The sequence below is a fragment of the Xyrauchen texanus genome, chromosome 29, assembly GCF_025860055.1.
Source record: "Xyrauchen texanus isolate HMW12.3.18 chromosome 29, RBS_HiC_50CHRs, whole genome shotgun sequence".
NCBI lineage: Eukaryota > Metazoa > Chordata > Actinopteri > Cypriniformes > Catostomidae > Xyrauchen > Xyrauchen texanus.
In genome coordinates, this window is record NC_068304.1 from 6,769,588 (window position 1) to 6,793,796 (window position 24,209).

General features: G+C 37.3%; 1 protein-coding gene across 1 annotated transcript in view; it reads right to left on the minus strand.

Annotated features, from left to right (window-relative positions):
• Positions 1-396: 396 nt before the first annotated feature.
• The window catches only part of LOC127622862 (tumor necrosis factor alpha-induced protein 8-like protein 3), a 52,198-nt gene continuing 28,385 nt past the window's right edge, over positions 397-24,209 (minus strand). The window contains exon 2 of the mRNA XM_052096977.1: positions 397-6,134. Within this exon, the coding sequence (XP_051952937.1) occupies positions 5,572-6,134 (563 nt within the window). The 3' untranslated portion in view covers positions 397-5,571. The remainder of the gene's footprint in view (positions 6,135-24,209) is intronic.

The window sequence follows — 24,209 nt, forward strand, 5'->3', positions numbered from 1 at the left end:
GATCGGACTGCCGTGATCTCGACTTTGTTTGCGGTCTCTGTTAATTGTTCAGGAGATTATTAAGTGTAACATTAAGACACAATAACATATAAAATTTCCACTACTTTAAGTGTCTTTGTTAATGTTTCACACGATTCACACGTGATTCTCATGTATTCATTTATAGCCTAAACCTGAGCGTGATGTTACATTCCTGACCTGAAGTGATGATTTCACGTCTTTATATATTTATGTCCACATCAGCTGATTAAGAAAATGATCTGGTTAAGACTTTATTCTGAAAAAATGAAAATAAAAGTTGAAATGCTCCATAGAGTATTTATTCATCTATTAATATTCCTCCTAATGTAAAACCAAGAAACTGAAGTCTTATTTTCTTCTTTAAACTGTGCTGCCTCTGTTAAGGCTCTATATAAATTTGTGCCTTAGTGTAAAAATTCCTGATAGAATCACGGGACTTTCACCTGTTTGTAGGCTATATTGGTTTTATTTTCATCTCTTTTAATGTTTGAATTTGTATTTATTATTCACTGTAAAATGTGTGATTGACATTTCACATTTTGCTCAACACCTCCTGCCTTCAGAATAATGTTGTTACACATGAACAGACAATGCAGATATTAATATCAGAAATACCTGGAGAAACCAGTTAACAACATATTCATCAGTAAATGTAGCCTACAAATTCAGCGACGTCTAGTAAGAAAAAAAAAAGAATAAAATAATACTTTAAATTATAGTTGTATAATAGCAATAATAATAATAACAATGATAGGCTATTATTATGAAAAGGCATATACAAGGCATATTTTATTAATAGAAACTATAAATGTAAGAGTAACATTTAAAATGTTTTGACGCACTTCCTTTTTAAGCCCCGCCCACACCCGGTTTTATCTGAATACAGAGACAGATAATTTTGTCATATGAACCACTACAGATACAAATACAGAATATAGCTGCAAGCAGCAATGCGGATTCCTCCTCAAAATGGCAAATCATTTCAAATTGATCAGTAGATGGTTGGGGATAAACCCTCCCAATTAAGGAATTCAAAAACATGTCTTTGTCTGAATCCTAAACGAAACATTTTCAATGTACAGGAAAATCCATACCGGACCTTATGGATCCTTGGGGCTTTTTTGTTCCCAATGAGAAATGAGGCATGTACACCAAGTTTCAGAAGAATTGGTTAAATGGCTTGGAAATGGTATCACTTTGAAAATATGTTTTTGGGGCATGGCCTGTAGCGCCACCTATGGGCGAATGTGGGCCATTCTTGGTTTGTGGGTTCCTGTTGGCCTGTAGTATCAATGTACAAAATTAGAAAATATTTGACCAGAAAATGGGAACTTTGGAGTGACCTGTAGCGCCCCCCTAGGGGCGAATATTGGCCATTCTTGGTTTGTGGGTTCCTGTTGGCATGTAGTATCAGTGTACAAAATTAGTAAATTTTGGACCAGAAAATGGGAATTTTGGCATGGCCTGTAACGCCCCCTAGGGGCGAATGTCGGTTATTCTTGGTTTGTGGATTCCTGTTGGCCTGTAGTATCAATATACCAAATTAGTAAATTTTGGACCAGAAAATGGGAATTTTGGGGCGTGGCCTGTAGCGCCACCTATGGGCGAATGTGGGCCATTCTTGGTTTGTGGGTTCCTGTTGGCCTGTAGTATCAATGTACAAAATTTTAAAATTTTTGACCAGAAAACGGGAATTTCGGCTTGGCCTGTAACGCCCCCTAGGGGCGAATGTCGGTTATTCTTGGTTTGTGGATTCCTGTTGGCCTGTAGTATCAATATACCAAATTAGTAAATTTTGGACCAGAAAATGGGAATTTTGGCATGGCCTGTAGCGCCCCCTAGTGGCGAATGTTGGCCATTCTTGGTTTGTGGGTTCCTGTTGGCCTGTAGTAACATTGTACCAAATTAGAAAAATTTTGACCAGAAAACGGGAATTTCGGCTTGGCCTGTAGCGCCCCCTAGGTGTGAATGTCGGTCATTCTTGGTTTGTGGATTCCTGTTGGCCTGTAGTATCAATGTACAAAATTAGAACATTTTTGACCAGAAAATTGGAATTTTGGCATGGCTTTTAGCGCCCCCTAGTGGCGAATGTCAGCCATTCTTTGCACAGTACTTCAGAGTGATGTCATCTTGAAGCATGTTAGGTTTGAAAAACCATCAGTCAAAATTACATTTGATTTATTGACACGTATATATTGTTAAAATTTGGACATTTACATAAACACGCCCCTTTCAGCCATTTTGTACCATATTCATTTTTCCTAAGTAACGTTTTCAAGGATGTCCATTCTACACATGTACCAAATTTCAAGTCAATTGGAGCTACGGTTCAGGAGAAGAAGAGTTTTTTAGGTTTTTGCAAATTTTCAACGTACGGGAAAATCCATCATGGCGGAAGTTATGGGTCCTTGAGGCTTTTATGTTCCCCATGAGGAATGAGGCATGTACACCAAGTTTCAGAAGATTTGGACAAATGGCGTGGAAATTGTATCACTTTGAATGAAAAATCACTTTGAAAAATCTCTACTTTCACTTTCACTTCTCTCTTAAGATTTCTTTTTCAGTTTTTTTTTTTTTTGTGTGATTTAACACATAAGCATATCACAAGCAATTTTATTTCAAAGACTATCTAGGCACATAATAACACTGCATAGCTGTGACTGTTTATAACTATTTCAAAATGTACAAGCTCACACTTTAAATGGTGAGTGCTTTGTTTTTTAAATCATTAATAGCAACAGATCCAGTGAAAAAATGGAGATTGAGTGATTGTTTGTACATTTTAAATGCCATTCAAACACGTGGCATTTTACAATGTAAGAGAGAAATAAAAAAAAATTAAAATAATACCATTTGTACTTTTCAATTACTTGGGGTGTCAATGCTCAGGGCGAAGGCTAAATTGTTACTGTCTCTTTAAAAGGCTTTTATCGCATGATACGATATTCAAGGCACAGTTCAGTTTAATCTTTTGAGAACTGTGAAGTATCAATATTTTCGTTCTGTGCCATGCTTGTTGCATCTGTATTCATTTCAGAGATTATGGGTGTGAGATGATAAAATACAGACTGCGTGAATGGTTGATGGTTCACTTGAATTTTGTGACGTGTTTCAGAAAAATAATCGCCAAGACAGAGACGGCGCACCCGGATTATTTTCTTTATTTTACAAAAGCACAAGGTTTTGTTGTTATTGTAATTGTACACAAATAAAAGGACACATTTCATAGTTCGTAATGATGTCTCGCATGTTTCTGTATGGGCAAAAATGACGCAGTATTTTATTTAAGTTGTTTCCGCTGTTTCGAGAGAAAAATATAGCAGGACGTCACATGGAATAATGCCAGAATTCAATATAATTATACCAGATTTCTTTCTCAACTGTTTGTTCACTTGAGACATAACAGACTCCTCAATATATCATGTATTTTGACAGTTTGTTATATGAAATTGTCCGTTCAGACGCAAGCAGCGAAAGCGAAATCTTATCGGAGTGCGAGCGTTTTAGACGTGACGCGGCTCGCTGTGTCACACAATCTGCTCGCAAACATGTATTTTAGTTGTTTTCACATTTGTTGAGTTGAATAGTGTAAAATCGCTTGAATGTTCAAACAGGCAAACATTGTATACAACCGACAAACCTTCGTGAAGATGCGAGCAAAAATGATCTCGCCTCGCGGATTGCGTGTTGTCAGAGACAATTAAACAACATCATACTCGGAAGTTTTGATACGTTAGGTTAACGCTGTCTCGATAGAGAAAAATCTAACAGGACATCACAGCGGCATCACTAGACCCCTTCAATAATTCATAATTCAATATATTGATACCCGATTTCTTTATCAACTGTTTGTTCACTTGAGACATAGCAGACACCCCAATATATATCATGTATTTTGGTGTATGAAATTGTCCGTTCAAACATGAGGCGAAAGAGAACTCTCATCGGCGTGCGAGCGTTAGACGCGACGCGGCTCGCTCACTGTGTCACACAAACTGCACGCAAACATTTATTTGAGTTGTTTTGCCTTTGTTGAGTTGAATAGTGTAAAATCGCTTGAATGTTCAAACTGGAAAGCATTAAAACACACAATTGACTTACCTTCGTGAAGACACAAGTAAAATGTCATTTGGCTTCTAAGTCTGGAGCTCCACCGAAATGCTTCATTAGAGAGATTGCTACAGAAGAGCTGTATGTGGTAGACAGAGTTACTCCAGTAGAGGGAGCCTCTTTGCTCAGCCAATGTAAGTGAATGGGATTTTACATGTGGACCGTATTTATCCAGTAGAGGGGGCACTTTTGCTCAGCCATTGTAAATCAATGGGATTTTTAAAATTTTTGATCATCTTTTGTGTGTACATTTACATAAACACGTCCATTTCAGCCATTTTGTATTGTATTCATTTTTGCTAAGTAATGTTTGGAAAGACATACATACTACACACGTGTGCCAAATTCCAAGTCAATTCAGGAGAAGAAGAGTTTTTTAGGTTTTCCAAAATTTTCACTATACAGGAAAATCCATAATTATCCTTACGGAGGAATCTAATAATGGTTTCACTGCACACCAATAGTTTTAACAGTCTTGAACATTTCCATACATCAAATATCCCACACAAACTTTTCGAATGATGGCACAAATGAATCACCGATTCAAATTTCTAAGTTGATTCATTGAAATAGATTTTTGAACTGATTCAATGAAATGAATCAAATAAATCAAACTTAACAATGAACTAGCATTTTTGCTACAGAAGTTTATGCTTAAGTCATAACTAGTGAGTCGTGAGACAGGAAAGCATCGCAACTTAACGGCCAAAAATAAAGTACATTAAATAATTGCGACATTCACAATGTTGCTTAATTTTATTTCTCCATCACACCATCACATATATTTAGGGTGTCATTCACAAACCTTGCACACGCATGTATTATACGAAGATGGTTTGGGTATGTTTTATGCAAATTAGTAAGTGCTTGCACACACTTTTCTCATTTAGAACAATCCGGATCCATCTGTGGATGCAGAATTTTCAGATTGAATTTCATCTACAGATGTGTTGAAATGTTTCAATTGGTGCAATTAGACCGAATGCAAACGCATGACCAGATGTGATTTTTTCCATTCAAAACAATGACTGCAAAATTAGAAATATCAATGATTTTTGTCCGAAAAGTTATTCTAAATGCCCGCTACTTCGGCAGGTTTGACAGCTATGAAAGAAGTCAAAAAACTATTGTTAACATTGCAAATATATTGGGGACTGTGTGCTTGACATAGCGATTCATGACTGCTTTACAACGAATGCAGTCCACTGCGAACAAATGCGAAAGTCACATGTGACTATCCGAGACAATGTGTGCGGTTTTAGTAAATGAGACCCAATGTTTATATTTGATATATTGCCCAGCCCTAGTTACAATGATATCATTAAGTTACCATGACACCCTATATTTCCCATAGAAACAACAACACATGTTTCGTAAAATCCCTCACATTAAATCCCAACAGCCTGATGGAGTCTAAGAAACCGCAAACTGGAGGTTTGGTTAAAGTACACCCTCATCCAGGAGTTTGTTTACCCCATCACAGATCTTCCTCAGGTTGAGTCTGTACTCTTCAGATGGGCCATACAGCTCAGTTAGGAAATCCACATCTGCGAAATGGTTGAAAACATGGTCGATCCGCCCGTGGGAGCGTGCGGTCAAGTGATGCTCCACCAACTCATGAAGAAGGTCCCTACACTCCATCAATAGCTCAGAGAGAATGCCGCGGTCAAATGTATACTCCACCTCGTAAAAGCTCACCACCGTCATGGCCGCCTGGTTCATCTTCTTTTTGAAGCGCTCCACGGTCTCCATCTCCTCAGAGCTGAACTGGTTGTTCCGATAGAGGATGCCGATCTTCAGTGCAATCTTGATGATGTCTTTGATTATCTTGTGGGCTTCCTTCTTGCTCTTGGTGTACTCACGACTGGCCTTGTAAAGTTCGTCCAGAATTTCGCTACTGGTGTCGTCCGTGAGGAGGTTCGCCACTGCCATGGTGGCCATTTTACTCAAGATCTTCTTTTGGGCTTGAAGGGCCAAACTCTTGGAGTTGAAGCTCTCTTGACCTATGAAGAGAAAGGACAAAGAAAAAGCAAAGTTAGCCACTCAAAGAAGTTTTCCAATAGAACAATTTTCTGTGAATGGGCTATAACGTTTTAAACACTGTGTCGAACACGTGTCACAATCTTCAAACAGAATGCTGTACTGAAAGGTTTAAATCCTTAAGACATAAAAACATTTCAAATCTTCTGACACTCGAAACCCATTCTGCTCTAAAAAGGCTGTCTCAAAACAATAGATACAGACACAAATTCACTAAACATTTGCATCACTTTTGCACTTTTGTATCAGCACTAAACCCTGCATCATAGTTACTAACAACACAATCCAGTTTAACCAGGCACAGTCATTTCATTAGGATACATCGAAATTATAAGTGGTTCATTACACATTTTGCGGCAGTTCCGAGGTGAATGGCACTGAAAGTGAGTAAAATTTTCTCAAACCGTTGAGGCTTTTAAAGTTAATGCTCTATCGAGTTTTAAATAAACAAAACCATAATTCCTATCCTATACCTTAAACCTAAATAATAGTGTCATAAAATCAAATGTGACATGAAAGAAGCAATTGCTGAAGCATCCACATTTTGTGGTGCTTCTATTAAACTTTTGGCTCATGTGTCGACTTGCGTGCTCTTCAGGATTCGCTACGACGCAATTTGGTCGCAACTCAATAAGCTTGTACATATAGTAGGTTGTATAATGCAAACTCTTAAATGTTAAGTTTTATATTTTAGACTATAGGCACTAGAGTAAAAGTGTTTAGATGTCATGAGATTGTGAGAAACAGGGTGAAAAGTTTGTGTTTTTTAACTGAAAATCTGCCGTGTTACTTGTGATTTGTGTGAAAGTGAATAAAAGTCATTGTTGTTGTTGCGCCTCTGATGTTCATTTTAGGAAATTTCTGCGATACGTACAACGAGCCACTTAAAAATAATTTTACAAAAATGCCGGTATAGTGATTCTATAAGATCAGTTTGGATTTTTCGACTGTGTTTGCACCATTGCCTTATTTGCATAATTACTTTACTGTTTTTGCACCCCATTCACTACAGATAGCGCATGCAAATAAACAGCTGCTTAAAAGTAATTGCAAAAATGGTTTAGAAATGTGCAGCTAGTTCTGAGAAAAGCTTTAGCATCCTTTGTTTGTAGATGCACTTTATTGGATATTTTTAAGTGTGGCTTAAATGTCTAAATGCTTATTTTGGGGTACTGTGCAAGTCACCATAATTGTATTTTGTGCAAAAATTCAGCGCTGTCAATTCATTAATGGTTTAAACAGTGCTAATGAATGGTGTATATATATATTAGCTGCCTGGTCAGACTGCTCAGATTGTGCTTTATGACGTGCAGTCCATATAAGCAAGGTAAGCAGTGCTTACCTAACAGAAGGGTGAAATGAAAAATTACACTATGAAATATTTAAATATAACTGTTAATATAAACTACTGTTTTCATTCAAATTCTTCATCTTTCATCTCAGTTGAGCAGAACAGACAGTTATTCATTTATTCGGCCCTTTCATTCAACACTGTTCCTTCATTCAAAGTCATTTACTACAGTCGTTACTACAAATGGCCAAGGTAAGCAAGCTTACCAAAATGAGTAAGCCAATCAGAAGCTCCTTTCACAAGTCACGCTATCTTTAGTTTTGTGTCAACACGTTTTAAGTTCACGTAACTAATGCATTATTAAGCGCTAAAATAGATATTTCAATGTAAGCAATGACAACCTATGCAGATTTGGTAAAGTTAATTTCAATTAAATATCGAGAAAGAGAGGCTATTGAACTTTAACAAGCGGGTTACTTTTACAACAAAGTGACAGAGATGTTCATTCTCAAGGAGAGATGCATGGATTTTGTTTTTCAAGTAAAGGTAAGTTAATATATTTATACAAATCTGTGCTACTGATACTAGGTCATTGTTTCTGTTTATTCTGAGGCTATGAAGTGGTGATCTGGCAATCATGTCCTTCTTGTGGTATGTTTTATAGTTCTAACTTTTAAAAATAAATATATTAAAAAATGTAGACTGCCGTGTCTACGTTACATTTGCCTTGTGCATTCAGGTTAAGATTGTTGTCTTTGGATGTCAGATTAGTTAATTGTCGCTGTCCATTCCAGTGGTTCTGAATTTCGGGAATAGTGACATGTGAGGGCTTTGATGAAACTTGTAACTGGGAAACTTTTTCTTTTTGCTGTATGTCAAAACAAGCTCTTCTGGCACTATGTTTCATTGTATGATTTAATGGACATAAACATGTTCGGCTCAATATATGACAATCTTTAATTTGTGTGGTATGAGCAATATTAATGTCCTGCAATTTAAAAACAATTGTTTCTATTGACTGGTGAGTTCTAAGGGAACAATTTATATCTGTAACATATCCGCAACATTAAACACACCTGTATAATGCGTTTTGGACACAGCATTTAATAATGTGTATTAAAAATCTTTGATGCTTGCCCAGTCTCAAAGCCCACGGCACATGCCTGTGGTACCCAGATTTCCTCATTGGGTGTGTTAGAGAGATCTTCGCTGTCACTAGGTCTGCAAGTCAAGTTTGCTGAGGTTTGCCGTCTCTCTCTGATCTGTTGAAGAGGTGGAAACTGCACGTTCAATAACTCCATAACAAGATCTGGGCCAAAAATAGGGGAATTCATAAAATGAATTGTGTTTAGGGAGGGCTAAGGTATGTTTTAGATCTGATAATGGATTGCAAGCAGGATTCTGTGACCTGAAAAGCAGATTCATGGTTTCATTTTGGCAGGTTTGTCCTCTGAATCTTTACAAGGTCAAACGTCATGTCACAGCACTTTGATGCTAAACAGACTGAGTGAAACGCTGGAGATAATCGACATCAGTGATGTGTACTGTACACTCATTTCCGAGGAAGTACACAGCCGCAGAAGTTTTCGGTCTTTTTCAAGACGGTACTGTGGAAATGATTTCATTATCTACTAGACATATTCCTCTTTCATCTCGCCTGTTAATAATGGACTTTTACATTTGACTTTTAAATTCACCAGGAAGTGTGTGTGTGTGTGTGTGTGTGTGTGTGTGTGTGTGTGTGTGTGTGTGTGTGTGTGTTTAAAGCACATGCAATCCAAGTAGCAACAATGAGCAACAGTTTTGTCTTGATTTTAAATGATTGAAATAAAACTTGGCCAAACCCGTTGGAAAGAATATCACAAATGAGATCTACTTAATATCTCTGTTTTTTCCAGACAGTAAACTTTACTGAACTTTTACTGAAGTCTGATGGTTCTAAGATGTCCCTGAAAAGTCCCTGTCATCTCACATTTGTCTCCTCTAGAGTTTCAGAAGAAATCTCAGCAATGTCTCAAACTCATTTTATAGCTCTATAATCTGACTATATGCCAGCAATATTATCATATAAATGTCTATTTTTATTTCTACTAAGTAATTTTAGGTACAAATGAGAGACAAATAGACACATTTGATACTGAAATTAAACAAAACTGAGGACATAGAACTTCCTAATGGAGAACTGCTTTGAGAGAAACCCTTTTATTGCCTAGAGGTTGATGGAGCAACCTATAAGCAATAACATTTTGCTCTGCAATATCTATATATGGCTTTCAACCTAAAATATCTGCTCCCAACGCAAGATACAGTATGGACAAAATACTGTAGGATGCAGCATCACATGTATTGCAGAGAAGGCAATCCTAAACTGAGTTAAGAAAAATTTCAATTATATTTCATCCTATACTGAAAAGGATCAATAAAAAAAGATGTCTAAGCTAATTAAAAATGGATTATTTTACCCTTTATTAGGGTTAAGACTCTTTTCACATTAACAGGTTTGGAGCATGGAAGTAAACTTGCAGGGTAAACGTCTATAGTGGTGAATGGAAGACCAGAGAAAATTAAATTCTTGCATTCCCATTTGTGCCAACATCAAAAGAAAAAAAAACAGTATTAAGTTCCCACAACTTACCACAAGAGGTAAAAAATAATAATAAATAAATCGAGAGTGGTGCCAAATGTACTGTCACTTCATTGGCAGCTGTATTTGAAACCCCATTGCAGCAGTGCTAACGGTTTTTATTTTAATTCTATTAAAGATAAAGTAATATAACTGTTCTAAATGTGCTCTAAATTATAAAAATGCATACAGGGCTGGACTGGGAAGAGTCTAGCCTTTTTTAGCTAGATTTACGCTGCTAAATGCATCATCACAGATTGTGAAAAGGGTCCATTGCGTGTTAGCGTAGCAATATGCTTATACCAGTCTCTATTGGAATTAGTTAAAGTTCCTGTGGTAGGGCGGAGGGCGGGGCCGGGTCGTGATCCTACACACCCGGTCCCGCATTAGGCTAATCAAGCCTCCCGAGAGGGATAAATGTCGACTGCAGAGGATCGTGCGGGAGAGAGAGATCGTTAACAGACATTGTCTTCTGTTTTAGTTCATTATTAAACTATTATTTATGTTGAAAAGCCGGTTCTCGCCTCCTCCTTTCCATGGATCCCTTTACAGTTCCTTAGTAGTTCAACCAAAAAAGAAAATTCTGTCATAATTTGTAAATCTGGACTTTGCAGGTTCATAAGCGGTATGAGAAAAGCTAGTTCACAGTGGCTTGCATTGTTTTTAGCGCTAAACAATGTGAACAACTGCTACTGTGAACAAGCTCCTCTCATAGTGCTCATGATTGCGCAAATGACCTAAAGATTTTTAATGCGAAATTACTGACATTTTTGGTTGTTTCTTAACAAAATCTGAACTATGATGCACAAGTGGCATGAATTTCTTTGATACTTTTGGGTCCTTTATAAGCTTTAGAGTGAGGCACTATCCAATGCCATGGTATTGAAAAAGCGGACCGGGTTCCGGATTCACAAAAAAGTTCTTAGGATAAGTAAGAAGTTTGTAAGAACGTTCCTAAGTGCAATTAGAAAGTGAGTACATGACAGAAATGTCATTTTTGGGTGAAAGTTTCCTTTACGTTTTTTTGCACTTAGCATGTTTGTTTGGTAAGAGAGTTGTTATTCTTATGAAGTTTAAAGAGGGTTTGGATGCAGCCTTCGAAGGTATCTTCCTACGTGGGCAGTAGACAGCAAAGCAGCTCTCTACGGCACCCTGTGTATTACACCCTGTGTGATATCGCAGGGTTTTGTAAGAAGGCTGTGTGGATTTATCTTTGGCAGAGCTGGTGAAATGGCACAGGGAGGAGGGTATTGTTTATCTGTAGGAGGCGCAGGCAACCTGAGAGGACATTATATTTAGATAACTCCCAGTTCACATGACACATTACAGAAGTGATTATCATTATAGATGCTGGTCTATCCTCTTGCAGACTGCCCGTCACTCTCCATTAGTGCCTCACACAAATCACCGTTGGGGTTGTCTGGAAAATACGTCATTTGAGAATGGCATTTGAATGCCACAGAAATGCCCGACCAGAGCCCCGATCTCTCTTATTTCATATACTGAGAACCAGAGTTAAATTCCCCTCTATACACACACAGCAGGCTTTCAGGTGAGATGTGTTACCTCAGTTTGAACATGGAGGCGTGACCTTTAACAAGTCAATTCTTAACAGGAATAACAACCCGTCTCATTAATAACCCGACCCGATAAAAGTTACGGAACACAGACGATCACCTCACAGCTCACAGCATGTCTGATTTTCGCATCACACATCTCCCCTTCCATTGTCCACCGATCGTGGAACTCTGCATAGGGCATCGATTTGTAATTGTAAAGCATTGAAAAGTAACAGCATCCATCTCCACAACAAGCCACACAATTATAATTTAACAAACGGTGTGGGATGAGTTACAAACAAAGTTTAATAATTGGGGATTATTCATATAATAACCCTCAGTATGAATAATAGTAATAGTGATGTTCACCTTAGCAAACACCCCTAAAAATAATCACCCAAATGATTTTTAAATAGCTCTGAATTTGGAGTCTGTATTGCGTGTGGTCGTTTGACTGTCTCAGAGTTACTGCTCCTCTATGTCAGTGCTGTAGTTTGTTATTGATGTGAATCAGGTCTTTGTTTACCATCTCTCTCCGTGATGATTTAATGTGTGTGAGTCACACACGACCTGTGGCATCAGCACCGCACTGCAAGTGCCGAAGCAAACCTGACTCTCTCTGTCCTCTTTAGTGCTGTTGTTTTAGGGGCATTGAGAGTCAGCTGAAAACAACACAAACAGAAAATGTGTGTGTGTTTAGCCATTCTTTGGAACAAAAATGGCTACCCAGGTAAGCTTGAGCTTCATTTGAGCAAACTCTGTTTTTTCGGTCTCGTGAAGGTGTGTCAGTTTTGACCTGTGTTCATCACCATAGCAACTTATGCTTCACGCCTAACCTGCTGGTTTTATTTTGGATCGCAAACTGATGCTAAACCAATCAGCTGTGAGTAAAGTGACATCTCTGACACAATGAAGACACTCCCCTGTATCTCTCGCTCCAAATTAAAGCGTAACTCACAGGGAAATGCCCATATGCCATTAATTTATATATACCGTATATATTAAATAATATATAAAAATAATATTTATAGTAAGATATCATAAGATGTTTTACTTGAGAGGTCCTGGAACCTTGTATCTTTTGAGGAACACATTAAACATGTTATTATTGTGTTTCTTTGCATTTCTTTAAATACTGTACCTGTAGGCAGTGCATGATGCTGAGAACCTGCTGAGACATTTTTTTTTGGCATTCTCATAATCTGAATCATGTCATTTCTGTGCCACTAGCACCACATAAAATATGAATTAATTTTTATTCTTAGGGTATGAGATAATACATTCTCAAATTGTGTAAATCAATTAAATTTAAATATTTGACATAAACGGAAATTTCACAATTAAATTTGATGTAATTTTCTTGTGTAAATCTCAAAAATGGACAAAAATTATATATATATATATATATATATACACACACACCCACACACACAAAACAATTAGTTCCGGTCCTCAAATCTGATTGGACGAGAGATGTTCTATGAGTACTGATGGTCTCACACCACTTGGATGCTCCACTGTGTGTATCACTCCACTTGTGATCATGAAGTGCAGATGTGTTAAGAGCCATCTTTCTCTTTACATTTAGATGGTGGAAAAAGACAATTTTTATGTGTAATATGAGCAAGTTGGTGACGTGAAGTGAGTCAGCGTCATTAGTGTTTATATTCAACAGTACTCCATGATCACTCGTATTACTACTACACTACTAAAGCTAGGACATAGCTTTAAATGGCTTTAAACTAATAACTGCAGCATTAAGGCTTATCACAGCTGAGGGACACAACAGACTGATTAATTACACAAAATCAAGGCGCTTACCTCTTACCGGAGTTTCCACACTGGAGATTATGGTTTCTATAGTGAAAGACTCTTGCACACCGACTACCGCGAAATAGGGAGAAATACCCCCGCTTTTTTTCCACTGAGAAAATAAGATACATTTCACCAAAAGGACATTATCTTCAGAAAGCTGACTAACAGACTACAGCATCATCAACAGGTTTTTGAAAAAATCAAAATTTTTTCAAATGTACTTGTCACTTGAACTGTTGTATATATACAATATCACACTCGCAATTGTGCTATATGGCCCTAAATCACCTTGATAACCTACAGACTCGTGCCTAGGGCCATATCGCACTCTTGCTCGTGTGATATTGTTTATATATATATATATATATATATATATATATATATATAAGAGAGAGAGAGTGTACTGTTGTGATACCATGGTACAATAATGGTACTTTGATATACACCGATCTGCCAGAACATTAAAACCACCTGCCTAATATTGTGTAGATCCCCCTCGTGCCGTCAAAACAGCTCCAACCCACATCTCAGAATAACATTTTGACATTATATTCTTCACACCACAATTGTACAGAGTGGTTATCGGAGTTACTGTAGACTTTGTCAGTGCAAACCAGTCTGGCCAATCTCTGTTGACCTCTCTCATCAACAAGGTGTTTCCATCCGCAGAACTGAATGTTTTTTGTTTTTGTCATTATTCTGAGTAAATTATAGAGACTGTTGTGTGTGTGTGAAAATCCCAGGAGATCCGCAGTTACAGAAATACTAAAACCAGCCCATCTGGTACCAACATTCATGCCATGCTCCAAATCACTGAGATAATCTTTTTCCCCATTCTGATGGTTGATGTGAACATTAACTGAAGCTCCTGACCCATATCTGTATGATTTTATTTACTGCTGCCACACAATTGGCTGATTTAAGATATACTGTTGTGGTGATGTCGGCGTGGCCTAGTGACGTCTGTGGAGAGCGAGGCCGGGAAAAAGCGAATGGTAAGGATTGACACCTGTGGGAAATTAGCTCTAACAGCTGTTCTGCGTTTCAGTGAAGCTAGAGGATGATAAAAAGGGTGTCCAGGCTGCCGGAGGAGAGAGAGATGCACGCTGACTGCTTCATGCATTTGATGTTGTGCTGAAAAGAAGTTTGTTGATTGACACTGAAAAGTGTAGAAATAAAACTCATGTTGGATTGTTTACCTGGCTCCTGCTTCCTCCTTCAGAAAGAACTCAAGAAAGTCAGAGACTTTGTCACAACTTTATGCCCCCAAAAAAAAACATTAAACATGGCATTACCATGTCCAAAAAAATAATGATACCATAGTCCGTCCTTTGATTAATGTCATAGATGCAGCAGGCAAAATTTCTAGTTCATAATCTGGATAATAATGACTGCAGTGTGTCACAGTGGGCAGACACTGAGCCCAGGGCTCTCTGGTACACATAATCCTCCCGTCTTACCAGTCATTTATGATGGTGACAGAGAAAGAGCTGCTAATGACTGCTGAGGTGTCACAACATCACACTAAATTCACCAGACAAGCTCACAGCAGGGGAAAGAGTGAGTGAGTGAGTGAGTGAGAGAGAGAGAGAGAGAGAGAGAGATTGACACAAGTAATGTAGGTACTGTGACAACACTAGACATTACTAAGAGGTATTTTTGGCCCACTAGCAATGTGTTTGTGTGTGTGTGTATCTCCGGAGGTCCTGCTTTAAAATCAATGTAAATTGAATCAGTGATGTCAGTGTGGCCAGTTTAATTGACTGACTGAAGAGGGGAAACAGGCAAGAGAAAATATAAAATATCATGTTAATGTAAATGTAATTCAGTTAACCTCAATGAGGTATTTATCTTTGTCTATGTATGTTTGGGTCAGGTTTTGCCTACATTGTGGGAAACAGGTTTGATAAACATACAAAATATTGTCTTAACATATATGTAAAAATGCAGAAAGTTTTGTGTTAGGTTTAGGGTTAGGGTTAGGGTTAGGTTTAGGGTTAGGGGATAGAAAATATGATTAGCTCAGTATTAAAACAATATAAGCAGGTTTGGGGAGAAACAGATTACTTGTAATGTTGTTAGGTAGTCAGGATAAAAAAATTAGGTGACTGTTATCCATTACAGTTACATAAATACCCATCGTAATCAGATTACAGTTACATTTTCAAAAAAATGGATTACAAGTTTTAATATCTTACTAAGATAGATGATAGGTGTTCACAGTCAGGAGTGCCTCGTACTGTTGCATGTGTAAAAAACACCTGTTTCACATCAGCACTCTGCTCTCCAGACAGAACATACATTATTTTCTTGGAAAGTTCGACATTATTCGCTCTTTAAAAGAGAAAAGCGAAACAACATTGAAGTTCAGTGGAATTTATGCCTTCCAGCTGTGAAGATGCTCTCATTATCCAAGGACCTGAGAATTTGAAGGTCAAAAGAGCCACACAGAAATGACATTAGCTAGGTTAGCTAAAAAGAGATCTTATTAATATGTGTTTAAATGAGTTAGCCTTAGCCTTAGTGCTAAAATAAATCTGTGGCCCTCATCATTTTGCGGGAGCAGGAATAGCTGCCAATACTGACATGATTTGCACATCATTACTGTTACGAAAGTTGCACATATTTGAAAGTTTTAGAGATCATATAGATTTTAACTTGACTTTTTTTACATATGAGCCATTGTGGTAATCCAAAGGTAATGAAAAGTAATCTGATTACATGACTTTCATATTTATGTAATTGGAGTATGTTACTAATTACATTTATTGTTAAGTAATCAGTAATCCATTATAGATGACATTAAAAAAGTAACCCTCCCATCCCTGAATATAACTCAGTGGAAATGTTCTCACCGGGATCGTAAAACGCAACCCGGTCTCATAGATTCACTTTACTAAACCTAAATATTTGCTAAATAATTTTTATATGGCTTGTTGTATATACCGCAGCAGTTTTCTGGTACAATGAACATTAGAGGTGCTATAAAAACTATTACTTTCATATACTTTCACACAAATCATGAGTAAAACGGCAGATTATCAGTTAATAAACACTTTTTACCCTGTTCCTCACCCAATGATATCTCATGACATTTAAACACTTTTACAATAGCGATGACTTGTAAGGTGATACATTTTAACATTTGCATTACATAGCCAACTACTTTTACAAGCTTTTTCAAAAGTTATCAAATTGCGCAGTCACTCAACTGATCGAGCATAGCACTTGCAATACAAGACACTGGATATGAGTCCTGAAGAGCATTTAAGTAGACATGTGAGCCAAAAGTCTCAAGAAGCACCGCAAAATGTGAAAACGTGACTTCAGCAATTGTTTTTTCATGTCACATTTGCTTTTTATGACACTATCAGTTGCGTTTAAGGTTTAGGGTATAGGGAGGTCGGTTTTGTTCATTTAAAACGTAACAGAGCATTGACCTTAATAACCTCATCTGTTTGTGAGAACATCTAACTCGCTTTTAGCGCCACTCAGTGGACAATTCAACTCGGAACCCATGTGATATGTGTAATCAACCAACGTAATTTAATTTAGCAAAAACAATTACAACATAGTCACGTAACATAAAATCACCTACACTGAGGGGACCAGAGAACTGTCCCTGAGGAAAATAGCTTAATAAACATCTTAAGTAATGTTTACATGAAAATTAAAAAATGCAGAAAGGTTTGTATGGTTCAGGGGTGCGGCAAAGAAAATATAATTAACTCACTATATATACACTCACCTAAAGGATTATTAGAAACACCTGTTCAATTTCTCATTAATGCAATTATCTAATCAACCCATCACATGGCAGTTGCTTCAATGCATTTAGGGGTGTGGTCCTGGTCAAGACAATCTCCTGAACTCCAAACTGAATGTCAGAATGGGAAAGAAAGGTGATTTAAGCAATTTTGAGCATGGCATGGTTGTTGGTGCCAGGCGGGCCGGTCTGAGTATTTCACAATCTGCTCAGTTACTGGGATTTTCACGCACAACCGTTTCTAGGGTTTACAAAGAATGGTGTGAAAAGGAAAAACATCCAGTATGCGGCAGTCCTGTGGGCTGAAAATGCCTTGTTGATGCTAGAGGTCAGAGGAGAACGGGCCGACTGATTCAAGCTGATAGAAGAGCAACTTTGCCTGAAATAACCACTCGTTACAACCGAGGTATGCAGCAAAGCATTTGTGAAGCCACAACACACACAACCTTGAGGCGGATGGGCTACAACAGCAGAAGACCCCACCGGGTACCACTCATCTCCACTACAAATAGGAAAAAGAGGCTACAATTTGCAAGAGCTCACCAAAATTGTAAAAATGTTGCCTGGTCTGATGAGTCTCGATTTCTGTTGAGACATTCAGATGGTAGAGTCAGAATTTGGCATAAACAGAATGAGAACATGGATCCATCATGCCTTGTTACCACTGTGCAGGCTGGTGGTGGTGGTGGTGTAATGGTGTGGGAGATGTTTTCTTGGCACACTTTAGGCCCCTTAGTGCCAAATGGGCATCGTTTAAATGCCACGGCCTACCTGAGCATTGTTTCTGACCATGTCCATCCCTTTATGGCCACCATGTACCCATCCTCTGATGGCTACTTCCAGCAGGATAATGCACCATGTCACAAAGCTCGAATTATTTCAAATTGGTTTCTTGAACATGACAATGAGTTCACTGTACTAAAATGGCCCCCACAGTCACCAGATCTCAACCCAATAGAGCATCTTTGGGATGTGGTGGAACGGGAGCTTCGTGCCTGGATGTGCATCCCACAAATCTCCATCAACTGCAAGATGCTATCCTATCAATATGGGCCAACATTTCTAAAGAATGCTTTCAGCACCTTGTTGAATCAATGCCACGTAGAATTAAGGCAGTTCTGAAGGCGAAAGAGGGTCAAACACAGTATTAGTATGGTGTTCCTAATAATCCTTTAGGTGAGTGTACATACTTTTAGAAAAGAATCTGAACCTGTTTAAACTCCATCTGCCATCTTTACCACTATAGCACTATGGATGAGTGTATATGTTCTTGGATGTGTGTTTAGCGCATGCACATTAATGTTTATGTGCTATGTTTGTACAGAAGGGGGTGTCTTGATGTGTTTAATTTTAATCTTGGTGTGGAAAATATAGTCTGTCAGTGATTATGTTTATTGCAGTTTACATTTGTAAGTGTTTAAATCCTCTTCTACACTAATCCTGCAGATTTCTGTTATAAATATGTATAACATTTATCATTGATTTTTACAGCTGTTGGAATACTAAGCATTGGATCAAATTAACAATCAAAAATTAAGTTCTGTCATAATGTACTCTAGTTCCAAACCTGTTTGCCTTTATTTCTTCAGTGGAACACTGAATGAGAAGTTCAGCAGAATGTGCAGGCTTTTGTTTTCCATACAACGAGAGTGAATTAGGACAGAGCCAGAGCCATATAGAGAGAGAGTTGCGACAACTCCATTGACTCCAATGGAACGTTTTTTTTTACAGCAATGGCGGCTCCTGGAGCCTCTCAATAGTTCCCGGAAGCAGCAGCAAACACATGCCGTGCCGTAGAGATGCAGCAGAACAAACCGTTTGCGACGCACTTTTAAAAGGTGAGACGTTTAAAGAATAATATTATCTTATTCTGAATATTATCAGTACATCTAAATAAAAATAACTTGTAAATTAAAACCTTATAGTTGAGTATTACTCATTAAATTAGGAGATAAGGGATGTTATCGGATAACTAACAGATTAGGTAAAGATTGGAGCTGGATAAAGTTAGTAACGAACACCCTATTAATTGTAAAATCTGTTCTCTTGATTCAGTTTCATCCATCGTTTTTAAAAAAAATTTATATCGTAATATATTATTACAATTTAAAATAACTGTTTTCTATTTTAATGTATTTTAAAATGTAATTTACTCCTGTGATGCCAAGCTGAATTTTCAGCCTCATTACTTTTGAATGGCAGTTTATATACGAGTATGCTTAAGTTGTTTTAAAGCTGAATATATTGTGTATATGAATAAGTATTGTAAGAATTATACATTAGATATATAATATTTATAATACATAAATAATTATATTACTATATATAGAATTGTAAGAATTGTAAACAATAAGCTTCATTTCACTAAATTTTACATTTACGTAACTGCTGCTAATAGTTAATAGTTCATTGACCCATTGTGCGGTCGCGAGCTGGAAATCACCTGTCACCGGCCTGTCTCTGTACTATCTGAAAAGTCATAAATATGACATTAGTTACCATGAGATTAGTGAAAACAATGAACATGAGGTAACATAAAAAGGCAACAGAAACCCTAGCCTGAAATAAGTTGAGGCAAATAACGGTAGCTGAACACTAATCCTCAAATATTAGCTGATTTGATCTTTAAAAAACAACATCGCTGTAACAACATACTCATGCTACATACATATGTCGGTGTGTTACATAAATATATAAAATAAATGCATTTATTGACTACTATTTACCAGAAATCGCAGTTCTGTCACTCTACTCTAACAGTTTAAAATGCCCGCCAAAGCATTTCCTGGAACTATCTGAAGTCTACGTGAATCACGTGACGATCAAGCATTTAGAACTTCCGTTGTCGCAACTCTCTCTCTACATGGCTCTGGACAGAGCTATTGAACTCAAAAAACACATCCCAAAATATTCCAAGACATCAGCAAAATTATAGTTTTGTGTAGGGAACAGACCAAAATGGGAACGGACCTAAATGGATATTCACTTAAAATCTTCTTGTTACCGATTGTCATTGAAGTGATTTTCAGAATCTGGAAGACTCGCAGACTTTAAAGAAATTTTAAGATGACATTTATTTGATGGATTCAACTGGTGGTGGTGGGGTGGTGGAGGTTGCCGTGTTAGCACACTGAAACAGCAATGTGATAGATTGTGAGCAGACTTACTGTATAAAGCAATGGCTTACATGTGATTGGCTGGGAGTTACCCCGCTAATGGTGCGATGATGTACAGCTGCTAGTCTTCCCGCTAGACCTACGCTGTGCTTATATTTATAGTCAATGAACTTAAATTTTGGTCTGTTCTTCTCACAAAGGAAATATATGTCTTCAGAAGAGCACAAGGCTTATGGACTACTTTAATACGGTTTGTCCTTTACGGAGCTATAGACAACCCTCATTCCCATTTACTTTCATTGTATGAAAAAAGAGCAGCAGGGACATTCTCTCTATCATCTCCTTTTGTGTTTAGCAGAAGAAAGTCATATGGGTTTGAAACAACATAAGGGTGTGTACATGATTTTTGGGTAAGTAATTCATTTAATTCTTCCTGTTTCCTGTGCCAAGACAAAATAGCAAAAGGAACAGCAATTCATTTAATTCTTCCTGTTCCCTGTGCCAAAAAAAATAAATAAAAAAAATAAATTCCAATCTCTGAGACTGAATAAACTGTTCTGATTCAGACTGCAGTGTGATTGAAGATAATTTCCAGTGCTGTGATCACAGAGTAATTACAGCTGGATCAACAGCAGGTGACACTATGTCCTGTTGAACTTAATTCTGGTCTGGTTTGATTTTGGGGAGCACTGCTTCATGTTCTGATTAGACACAACATTTGGAGAGAAATTGTCATATATCATCACTATGTACTGGGTGACTGTGTTCTTATATTTAATTTACATTTATATTGTGTTTAAAATGTGAGGTTTTGTTGGCCAGGAAGTAATCATGTTCACATAAACAACGGTGAGCTAGATTTGGAGTACATTTTTAGTTGGGGTTTGGGTGTGGGTTACACTCAAAACGAATTTTAAGTTGATAACAAAATTCCATTATTTAAAATAGAGTATTATTTAACAAAGTAAAACAATAATAAAAAAAAAAATACATAATATTTTTGTATTTGTTAAAAATGACACTATTCAACTAGATGGAATTTTGTTATGAAGTTGAGATGGGAAAAGTTAGTAAAACATGTTTCCCTGTTGACTGTAATACGTAATTTACAACTCGCTTTTGGCGCCACACTGTGGACATCTCGCCTCAACAACACTTCCAGCTTTGGCCACTGGGGGCAGTGATTCAAATTTCAATACGAATAGACCAATTTAGCCGCAAGACTTTCAACCTACTGTCACCGAATTCACAGTGTAAATCAGTCTGTATTTCAAGAGATGGACTTCATCTGTAAGCACAGAATTCCTGTTTATTATAACAGATTAATGAGAAGGCAATTTTAATGGTGTTTGCTAAGGCAAGTATCATTATAATATTTAGGGTTGGCGATGTAAACAAACCCCAGACGACTTACATTGAAGGAGGAACTAAATTCACCGTGTCGCAATGTCCTAACACCAACACAGTCTGTTCTCATAGAATCACATTACTGTATTTACATTTTTGTAAAATTATTTTTTGGCTCATTGTGCATTTTGTGCCAGTTTCCTGGTGAAATGAATACTAGATGAACAATGACTTTTATTCACTTTCACACAAATCAAGAGTAAAATGGAAGATTATTCAAAAACAATAATAAAAATAAACACTTCTTATGACATCTATGCCTTTACTATAGTGCATGACTTGGCGATATATTTAGATGTTTACATAAACTAACTAAATTCACAAGCTTGTTCAAGTGCGATCAAATTGCGCTGTAGCTGAAATGATAGAGCATTGCACTTGGGATGCAAAGGACCGGTGTAGTCCTGAAGAGCACACAAGTCGACACGTGAGCTGAAAGTGTTTCACAGAATAACCAAACATGACATGGTTGCTTAAGCAAATTGCATATTTTTCATCATGACAACATGCTAGCATCATTGAGTTTTGCATGGGTAACAACCACTATATCTGTTTAAGATGCAGCACAGCACAGATATAAAGTGTGAGATTTTGTTCAGATCTATTTTTCCTCCAATGTGTGTGTGTGTGAGTGAGTGTGTGAGTGAAGCTGTCAGCTGTGATTTCTTTCAAACACTTAAGACTTAATTAAAAAGGTGTTGAAAACACAACACTAAACACAACACGTGCGCCGGCAGGCCACTGTCACACCCAACCCCCAACTGTGCCATGAAAACAAATACGATGCTTTACATAAACAAATGTTGTATTTGTGTTCCTGTTCTGATTTGTCTGGATGGGATTGTGGTGTAGATATTATTAATATTTTGAATGAATAATATTCATATCTACATATAATTCATACAATAGTCATATCTGCTGAATGACTAAACGATAGGAGGCATGTAATTCGTACAGTTCGGCATGCGAGTCATTCGCTTTCAACAAGGAGAGAAAGGGGTGAAATGTACAGAGACAAGTTAATAGGTCTGCACAAAACAAGATCTCCAATTACTAGATGAGATTATATGAGGAACACATAAACAACAAAATTAAGAGTTATGTTTACCATTATACAATGTACTAAAAAGTTAAAAGTGTGATAAAAGCAGATACACGAAGCATATATTTTTGTTAAATCACTTACATAAATTCTTCTGTTAACATATTTGTTTATCTTTAGCAATAAAGACTAAATTGTCCATGTGAGGCAGGACTACTTTTCTAGGTTGTCCAACTATTCGTTCCTGATGTAATTCCTGTGATTGGAGTTTGTAGAACTCAGTTGTATGTAAACAGTTGCATGTAAACAGTGCTTTATAGACAGTAGCATCACTTCCTGGTATCCTTGCAAAGATATCAAACACAGGTTTACTTTTTTTGCTGCTCATGAAATGAGTTGAAAGATTGAACTTTACAAAGAGAGGGTTGGTTTGCAATTCACACAGACTGATCACACTGTGAAATTCGGCAAAATTGGGTTGAAAGTTCTGCTGCTGAAATCGGTCTGTGCTTACTGAAATTTGAGCCACTGCTCCAGTGGTCAAAGCTGGAAGAGTGTTGACCAGTTTCCAGGTGGAATTTCTTAACAGTGCCACCAAAAGCGAGTGGGTAAGGAGCTAGAAATATGACAAAAGTACTTGAATGTGAATTTTGTTAATTTTAATTCAAGAAATGTGACAATTAACAAAACTTAAGATTTTATGGCATTTTTATTATATATATATATATATATATCCAGTATTTGATATACAGTATTTGAAGTTCCATTAAGTGTCCATTTAATCTATTATTATATAATGAAGGAAACCACTTTGCACTGTCAGGGTGTTAAAAAATGGAACAATGTTGTTTTAATTCTGCTGGATCTGTTCTGTTACCCCCAAGGGGTTCTTTCGCTGCACTCACAGCTCTGCCATGCATGGCTGGAGAGTTTGCCCAGAACAGAACCATACTGCCAAAGCCAACAGATTGCTTTAATTGTCTACAAGTAAATAAAAGTATTCATTCAAGTATACAAGTCAAGTATTCATTTGATGAAGTGGTCCTGACTGAACCACTTTTACAAACTGAGGTAAGTCTAAATTATTTTAAGTACTAATCAACAGCTACATATGAGGTACATAGACATCACTGAAAATAACCCTGGAATATTACTTCAAGTATTTATATCTGCCTGCCTTTCCGATATCTCAGCCTCGAGGTGGGTTTGCCACCTTCAACACTTTGATAAGACAGAACTCCTCATCAAACCAGCCAGCACATCAATCGACAACAGGGTCACCATACAGCTAGACTTAGAAGAGTTTGATGACCACTTGAACTACACTGCCTACATCTTGACAACTTCTCGCCTGGTAATTCACATTTGCAGTTGTTCATCTGGAAAACCAGACCCATTTCTTGATGTACAAGCTGTGCA